This window comes from Fusarium fujikuroi, chromosome FFUJ_chr08, assembly GCF_900079805.1.
Source record: "Fusarium fujikuroi IMI 58289 draft genome, chromosome FFUJ_chr08".
NCBI classification, from domain to species: domain Eukaryota; kingdom Fungi; phylum Ascomycota; class Sordariomycetes; order Hypocreales; family Nectriaceae; genus Fusarium; species Fusarium fujikuroi.
Genome location: NC_036629.1, coordinates 1,520,811 through 1,529,391, shown reverse-complemented (window position 1 = coordinate 1,529,391; position 8,581 = coordinate 1,520,811). Strand labels below are relative to the sequence as shown.

General features: G+C 49.1%; 2 protein-coding genes; both read right to left on the bottom strand.

Moving 5' to 3' along the window:
* Positions 1-802: 802 nt before the first annotated feature.
* On the bottom strand, positions 803-3,224 carry FFUJ_12279 (probable chitin synthase D; the record flags this gene model as incomplete). XM_023581866.1 has 3 exons in its annotated part: positions 803-2,906; positions 2,967-3,133; positions 3,192-3,224. The coding sequence occupies 3 exons, from the start codon at positions 3,222-3,224 to the stop codon at positions 803-805; spliced, it is 2,304 nt and encodes a 767-aa protein (XP_023434489.1).
* A 1,201-nt stretch (positions 3,225-4,425) lies between these two features.
* FFUJ_12278 (related to regulator of nonsense transcripts) lies at positions 4,426-8,206 on the bottom strand (the record flags this gene model as incomplete). XM_023581865.1 has 8 exons in its annotated part: positions 4,426-4,713; positions 4,766-5,062; positions 5,115-5,396; positions 5,447-5,601; positions 5,654-5,945; positions 5,993-8,025; positions 8,089-8,133; positions 8,188-8,206. 8 exons carry the CDS (start codon positions 8,204-8,206, stop codon positions 4,426-4,428), a joined length of 3,411 nt encoding a protein of 1,136 aa, XP_023435162.1.
* Between the last annotated feature and the right edge of the window lie 375 nt (positions 8,207-8,581).

Below are 8,581 nucleotides of genomic sequence, written 5' to 3'. Positions count from 1 at the left end.
CTATTCCATCACATTGAATCCCAGCGCACTCCTAACCCCAAACTGACGACACAAGAATATTTCCATCAAGAATATTGAAGAAATTTCGAGACTACTTATTTTGGTCGAGCTCAACAATACATACCACCACCTTAAACCGGGGCTAACCTCCGGGTGTGACTAAAGACTACATTTGCATGATCTTGACACAGCCAAACAAACCGTGCCAAGCTGTTCGAAACTAATATCATGCACTTTTCACTCTTGTGCTCCGCCAACTTGGAAATGAATTTTCAGGTGATCGACTGGAATGGACTGGACTAACTCACCGACAAAACCCTCATTTGTCTCCCCGGAACACCGAACCGACAATTTGTCCATGAATTAACAGGAGTAACCTCATGTTGGTGACATTTGTTGAAATTGCATATACATCAGGACGCCACATGTCAGTGAGGCTATTCCGTTTGCTCTCGCCCTACCCCGTCCATACTGTATCCGTAGTTGGTTGTGCATAGTAAGTGATAGGGTCACTTGGAGCATTCGACCCCGGTCAACGAACGACCTGCCTGACCTTCACTGTCTTCATCTCTCTTGTGCTGTCATGATGGCCCATGCAGCTCCAGAATTGCGGGGTAGATGTGGGCTTCACCATGTTTGGATCGACAGCCATCCAACGCAAAACCTGCTGTTCGTTGTTCGAGATAGCTTCACTTTTTATACTGGATATGTATAGTCTGAGAATGATGAACCACACAAGCAACTGGCTCAACCTAAGCAATATAAACACTGGCTTGATCCAGGTATAACCCATTGCCTTATTCTAACGGCTTTTCTTCAGCCTCCCTCTCGTCATTCGACTAGCAAACGACATGTTTGATCCAAGCCTTGTTTGTTCCCCTTCAAGGCTGGTACCAATGCTTCTCTCCGTAGAATTTCGACAACGAGATTCAACTGGCTCATCTTGGGCGACCTGATTGTATTCGATAGGACTTCGGGAAGTGGTCATATCTCCCGAAATTTCAGCACGCCTCATAGATGAAGCCGAGAAGCCGTGGCTAGACTGGATGCCCTCCAAATCCCTCACTTGAGAAGCTCGGTCCTGTATTTGTTGTGCAATCTCATACTTTCGAATGTTTTCCTCATCCATCAGGAGCTTCATTCTTCCCTGTGTTCCAACTTCGAGATCCGCACACTCTTGAGGCTTCGAAAACACGTGGGATGTTGCTTTCCCCATTTCAATATCCTCTGTGCTGGTATCGATCTCATCTGGATGAGCATATGTTCCCGATGCTGTCTTCTGACGTGCTGAGAACTTGCCATCAATCTTGTCTGGTGGTCGCACCACGCTTCGAGTTCGTCCGAGTTCGGTGGTTGCGGTCGACTTACGATTCGAGGGAGCCCTACGTGCTTCGTGTGCCGCTTTAAACGTCTCGGGGACCACGTTTAGTTCGTCTCCCTGTTTCTCAGCTTGTTCCACTGCTTCTCTTGCTGTTGTGTGAGCGTCCGCCGCCGCCGCATCGGCTCGTGGCCCGCCCCAAGTTCGCTGCCCTGCTGTGAATATACCGTAAACCATATACAGCCAGTTGTAGAACGGATTAAGAATAAACATGAGCGGGTAGAGCCAGATTTTGAATCGGCGGAGCTTGGCTCCAAAATACAGCATCAGCAGCCAATTCAGCCCCAGGGAAACAGCAATAAACCCCACAGGAAGGTCGTCCACTTTCTTGACTGTAGTTATCAGGGCCAAAACCATGATGAAGAATAGTAATGCTGTTGTTCGGATGGTATTCTGCATAAAACGAACCAATATGAGAACGGGGTAGCGCTTCCACAGGCGCCAGTCCGTCAACATACAGACCTCGTTTGTGATGAAGCCTAGAAACCATCGGCGCCGCTGCTTAACCAGGGACCGATATGTTTGCACAGCTTCGGTTTTGCAAAAGGCCGATGTGCACATCTGGATCTGGTACCGCTTCCTGGCTCCAATCATGAATAGATGGGTTAACCAGCGATCTTCTCCCAAGTGACACTTAGCAAAATCGAACAGGTCTTCACAGTGCTCTGTTTTGTCTACAAAATAATATTTGGCCATTCTTCGAAAAGCTGAGAAGCGCAGCATCGTCAACGCTCCCGGGAGACAAGTGACAGAACCACAGCCAGATTCGACGGTTCGTTCAAACAACTGTCCATGTATGTATTCCATGTCTTGTAGCAGGGTAATGATGCTATGTTTTTTCGTCGTCGATGTAATGACGCCTGTCATAGCCAGCATGTCTCTAGAATTGCCAGGGCTGAGCTCCATGTCGTAGATAAAGTTTTGTAGGCATACCTTGTCTAGGATACAGTCGGAGTCGATAAACAGAATGAATAGATTGTCGTTCCGCTTGAGATACTCCTCGTACACTCGGTCGATGAGCTTGAAGGTTACTTTCTGGCAGTGGCGTTTTCCTCCATGCTCAAAGCGTGAAATGGTTACACGTGCAGACCGATATGTGACATCAATACTCGTGGGGTATGTCTCCATCTTCATGGACACACCAAGTTTATCGATAGTGCTGAGGTACAGTTCGTCCTCCTCCACCCCGTCGAAGGACAAGAAAACATGGATACAGGCGGGTGGGTAATCGCATTCGACAACTGATTTGACAGCTTTGAGGAGAACCTCAGGTTCCTCTCTGTAACAAGGCATGACTATGACGACCTTTGGCGCAGTAACATCATCGAGCACCTGTTTCATGCGCTTCGTTCGACCGAGTTGATTTGTCACGACTTGGTAGATACAGAACAACCATGGCACTGTCAGGAGGATCGCGAAGGCCCAGAATGCAAACCACTGGAGAAAAGACACCATCTCTTTCGGCCACAACTTTGTAACAGTATCCGGAAGTGGCAGCGTCACCACCATGATTGGGAGGAATATGACCCTAGACTTGATATTAGCTAAAGCCATGTTGTATTATGTTACGGGATGGGGCACGGCTTACCGGAGGAGAACAAAGACAGTGCCAACAATGATGCATAAGACATTAATGGACCAATGTTCTGCCTTCTGAAAGACTTTGACGAGACAGTAGACGAACGCTGCCAGCCAGAGAAACCACTCGAGGCATGCCATCAAAAGCACGATGCCGACTATACTGGTGTATATAACCTGGAATGATCAAGTTAGTGCACATGACGGAGAAAAACACTGCAGAATGCCAACTCACGTTTTGCAACGGCCAGTCCTTCAGTAGGGCCATGATTGCAGAGCGGCATTACCTCCTCGTTTGACAGCAGTCGGCAGGCAACGGAGAGACAGAGTCAGTGAAACAGATGGAAACAGTTCGTAAACTCGACCTGGCGCACGGCGACCACTCCCCAAAGATTCGTGTGCTGGAAGCCGTGCTGGACAGTGACCATGGGAGACAGGAGTCAAAGAAGCACGGGGCAGTGCTCAGAAAGGGGCCGTCTCTTAGGTTGGAGGCACTGCCTTGAGGTAAACGCCCGGCGGGTGCCCGCAGAATATTGCGAGGCTTAGATGAGTCAAACTTGGTGACACAAGCCAAAACGATTAGGAATGAAGTTGAAGGAGAGCAAGTACCATGAATATCAGAGGAAACTACCTTCGGAAGCTGCATAAGAGGGAAGGTGCGAAGAAGATGCTGAGGACGGAAGAAACATAGAATGCAAAGACGTTCAGATCCCCGTGGGAATTCAAGGCAGGATTGTCCATTTAAAGATCAACAAGAACTGGGTGCCATCCCAACCTCGTCATAGTTACACATGATCTATTGCCTGTCAAAAGGTGGACTAATAAGCATTGGTCGATCTGGAAACGAACAAACACGCACAAACCAGTATCAGCGTTAGCATTTCCACTCTTGATTAACTCAATGCGTCCGCCAGGTCCAATGCTCTCTAGCATCAAGTTCAGTATTTCAATCTCAAGCTACAGCGTACTGATAACCGGCAACCGGGTAGGAATTCAAATGCCTTCCTTAGCTATTCATCTGCTCAAGGCATTTTGGGCGTCTAAACATCCTCAACTCCAGGCGACGCATGCGCTTCTGGTGTGCCTTGTCCCTTTCATTTCCTGGCAAACACGTTGCTGCGTCGCGCGTGTGCGACAGGGTCGCTTTCCGACGTCCAAGCTTATACCGCGGAAGCTATCTTACTGCTGCGAGAATACTTCAAGTAATGGAGCTAGACTGCGTGAGGCCGCAGTATTGAAGAGCACAGCTTGCATCAACGCCGAGGAGAATTCAGCTTACTGGACAGCCCTTCGCGCGACGTGCAAAGACGGCACGAATGTGGTACAAGGTTGGTTCTTGATCACAGCAGCCGTGAGCATAATTCGGAAGCGAAGAGACGGTCATCGAGTGATGTTGATTTATCGTTAAGGCTGGTGGTCTCCTGATTAGAAGTCTTACCCATTCGAATATCTTTACCAGTCGACATCGCTCAGTTGGAGTTTACGAGATCTTTGGCTCTTATCCTTGTTCGATCTCTCCAACCGATTGTGGTAGAACGTCGCCGGTCGTTCGTTGCCTGAATTAATGTGTGAATATCGGTGTTGTGATGAATTTGTGTGGGTTGAGGGTCTGTACCACCATCCTGGTCTTCATTCTGCTGAAGATCATAGTTGAGCACCAAATTCTTGATGCGCTGTTGTTCCTCCCTTTCAGCCTGTTGCTGGTTCTTCATTGCAATAGCAAAGGTAGAATCGGAGGGCAGTTCGACCGTCCGTGTCTAATTCCAGGTCAGCATTTAGAGAACGGCACAAAGTGGCAATGTAAACTACCTGCTGGCGGTTGCCCTTCTTCGTCAATAAGGAGAACGCCATAGTATGGCCAGGAGGAGATTCTCCTTCGCCTCCCTCTGTTGATGTGGCCTCGCGATGTTTGGACCGAACTGGAAGTGGCACATCAAAGAGCTGCTTGCGCTCAAACTTGCGCGACTCGAGACTTTCAGCCATCATCTTGGCATACTCGCGCTCAAAATCAGCCTCATCCTCAGGGTCAACTTCCTCCTCTTGTCGAGTGACTACGATGGCTTCCTCGTCAAAGGTACTGTCGTCGTCGGAATCTTCCTCTACGTCCTGTATTACATTTGTCAATCATGGCCAAGTATTTCGCATTTAATTGACTTACCTCTGCCTCCTCTTCCTCAGAAGCACTGTCTTCGTTGTCGTCGCCATCTTCATCATTGTCCACGTTGTCATCGTCCGACGAAGCATCGCTTGTGGCATCATCCACGTCGATTCCCTTGTCAACGCCTGCCGACTTCTGGTCTTGAGCAACGGCAAGTTGGAAGGCTTTTACGGCCTCATCCAAGCTTGTGGCAAGTTTCCATTGTGGCCGAGTCAGAGCAAATGTGTCTTGAACCAAAAACTCGATATCCATTGGCAGGGACACTTTAGTGAAGATGTAATACTGCCAGAGTGTCGGTTAGAGACAACAGAAGGGGGGGTGAGGGATCATACCTGGAAGAATGAAAGGAAGTAATCCAACTTCTTGCCCGCTGCTCCGCGGTTGAAGAACATGCCGCAGGTTTCCAGCATTGTAGATACAAGTCGGATGCGGAAGAAGTCATCGGGAGGATCGAGTGGAATATATTTACCAGGAACAGGTGGGCCGCCTGTAAATTCAGTCAGTTGATGGACAAGTTAGTAGTCTAGGGAACGTCTTACCATATCCGAATGTCATAATCTTGTACATGGTGTCAAAGATAACAGGATGTTCAAGCATACGGTAATTATAAAGCTCGCCAAGATACTTGACTTCGGCAATACGTCGCTGATAGAACCTATAATCATTCTGCTCGAGACCAAACGTCATAGACTCGATCACGTTATCGATAACCTTGACCACAAAGGCAGGATGGTAGCGATAGAGCGCGCTGAGCAAGATACCAAGAAGGTGAACGTTTCCGTACTTGACCTTTCCAGGCTTTGAGAACACCTTCTCCAAGATGGCGACAACCTAAAACTATCAGCACTTGTTCATAAAATACTATTTCTGCAGCATACCTCTGTCTCCTCCCAGTGGAGCCTTCGAATCTGCTTCAAGATCTTGCTGTAATTTCTCTTTGTCATATCAACATAGATCATTTTGCGAACAAATAGCTCCATGGGAGTGCGTTCCTTCTGCTCGATAGCTAAACGCTCTGGTGGGTCGACGTAGTAAACAGCGTTATCGATGAGCATCCGCTCTGGTTGTCCAATATGCTGGACGGACTTCTTGCGCTGCAGAGTTTCAAGAAAACTCGTCATACGAGGAGCTGTTTCAGGGTTTCGAAGGAGATACCGGCCGCAGTTCTCAATGAGGTTGCACAAGATCTCAATGTTCATGCGTGAAAAGTCATCGAGGCTGACTTTCAGACAATGAAAGACAACATGCTCGGGCACAATGCCGAATTTTGTCAACTCAGCAAGATACCGTATGTTGCTCAGACGGACTTGTCCCAAGAAGTCCTTTTCCTTTCGTCGTTGAAGGCTTCGAAATTCCGCATCAAGGTAATCGACCAGGCCTTTTGGAACATCTGGCATATATCGACCCAAAGTCGCCACAAGGCGAGACCATGACGGGAGTAAGTCGCTACGGCCCTTTGGAACTTCCGTCAGGGCCTTCACCAGTCGGTTGCGAGAAGCCTTGGAATTCAGGAAGCAGAAATCGATAGCTGTCTGGTCTGCGATGTCCTTGTTGGTCAACTCTGGTAGACGCGCAAGCAGAGCATCGACTTGCGCTCCAATGGTTCGGTTAGCGATAGATGTGGACTGGTCATCAGCAGTCTCGGCAGTCTTGGGGGCTTCCGAGGCCTCGGATGGGTCTGCCTTCTTCCCAACTTGTTCGTCCGTGTCTGTCTTCTTCTTTTTGCCGTCCTCCAGTAAAATAGCTGGCACCTTGCCTTTAAGATCAACCAGATTTTCGTAAAAGCGTCGCTCATCTTCATCCTCCCAGATTCCGGCACCATCTCCCATGGAACGAAGATAATCGCCAGTTTTGACGAGACCGATAGACCCGTTGGAAGCGGCGAATGAATCATCTGAGTCTTTGAGGTCCGGCATTTCGGCCCCAATTGCGTCCGCAATAACCTGTGCGTTGGAGACGAGGCGTTCTTGAGCCTTGACCTGCTTCTCATAGTTCGCCTGTCGGTCTTCAAAGACTTCACCAGACTTCACATATACTTCGGCATTACGTCGAGCTTGCGACTGTATCGACTTCTGATCCCGAGTGATATGGCCCTTAACATCATCAAAATACTTCTTCAATATGCTTCTGAATCGATCACGCATTTCGGGTTCGGTAAAAGGCTGATCTGCGTCAGGAGACGCCTCATTTCCACCATTGCCATCCTCGGCTTCGTTTCCTTCAGTAGTGCCATCTTCCTCTACTGTCTTTCGGCCATCAGCGCCTGTTGGTTTTACCCCAAGGATATCCCAGCTGAATGACTTGACAAAGATGACAAGAAGCGGAAGGTTGGCATGTTCGCGGTCGTGTCCAAGCAAATCCTTAAGTACTTCGAGAGGGAACGGTTCCGCGCCGGTGCCTTTGTTCGTTCGGGTCTTCAGTTCGGGGATCTTGCCTGCGGCTCCTTTTGTTGCATCGTCGGGCTTGCTGACATCGTCAAGGGTCCTGATGACGCCAACAAGCCACAACTCGGTCACTACACGAAGCAGTGCGCGTTGTCTTGTGATGCGCTCCTTCTCTTCTTTCTCACGAACCTCTAGTGCCAGAGCTTTGAGGATACCCTTATCCGGAGTTGCCATCCCTTTTCCGAGAAGCCAAGCTAAGTATTCCGTAAACTCGTGAGGACCAAATCGCTGATGGAGAGCACTGACAATCTCCACGCCGGCCTCGATCTCGCCAGGCGACTTGAGTCGGCATAGCCCCTCATAGCAAGCAGATATGATCTCGGAAAGGTACTTGTGTAGGCTCAAAGTTCGGATTTCCTGGAGGAAGGTACTGAGGGTAGCGGCGGTGATGGCTGTTCGCAGTCGTTTAATGAAAGCGGTATTCTTCTTGAGAGACGAATCGAGAGTCTTTGCAACAGGGAACAAGTCTACGACAGGAGTTGTTAATAGAAGATGGCGGGGGAGTGGTGGGGTAGACAGATGATTCATACTAGATTCGCCATCCCAGGCCTTTTCGTTCAAAGTGCGCAGTTCGCCTAGAGAGATAATTAGCTACTATACAAAGTAAGAAGGGTGGTGAGAGATTATACGCTTCCTTGCGCGATCCATGGCGGGTCACGGTATGATTGGAGGCGATTCGCGACCTGGTAAATGTTCTAGATCGAATGTGAAATGGGTGGAGGCGGCGCTACATTCAGCGCAGACTGCCTGCTAAGGGATATATTTCCCCAGAAATTGATGCTGTAGATAAGGCAACAGAGCCGACATGGGTGCGTCCGTCAAGCCAGGACGGGGGATATGCAATGTGGCAGGGCTGGTACGCCAGGGCAGTCAGTGTCTGTTTGAGGTTTTGCTGTTACCTGATTTTGAAGTCGACAGCGATGAACGGTAAGGTACAGACTACACCTAAGGGTGGAGGTGCAGGTGCCCAGGGTGGGGTCAAGTTTCGCCTGCCACCAAAGTCATATTGGTATACTCCGTACC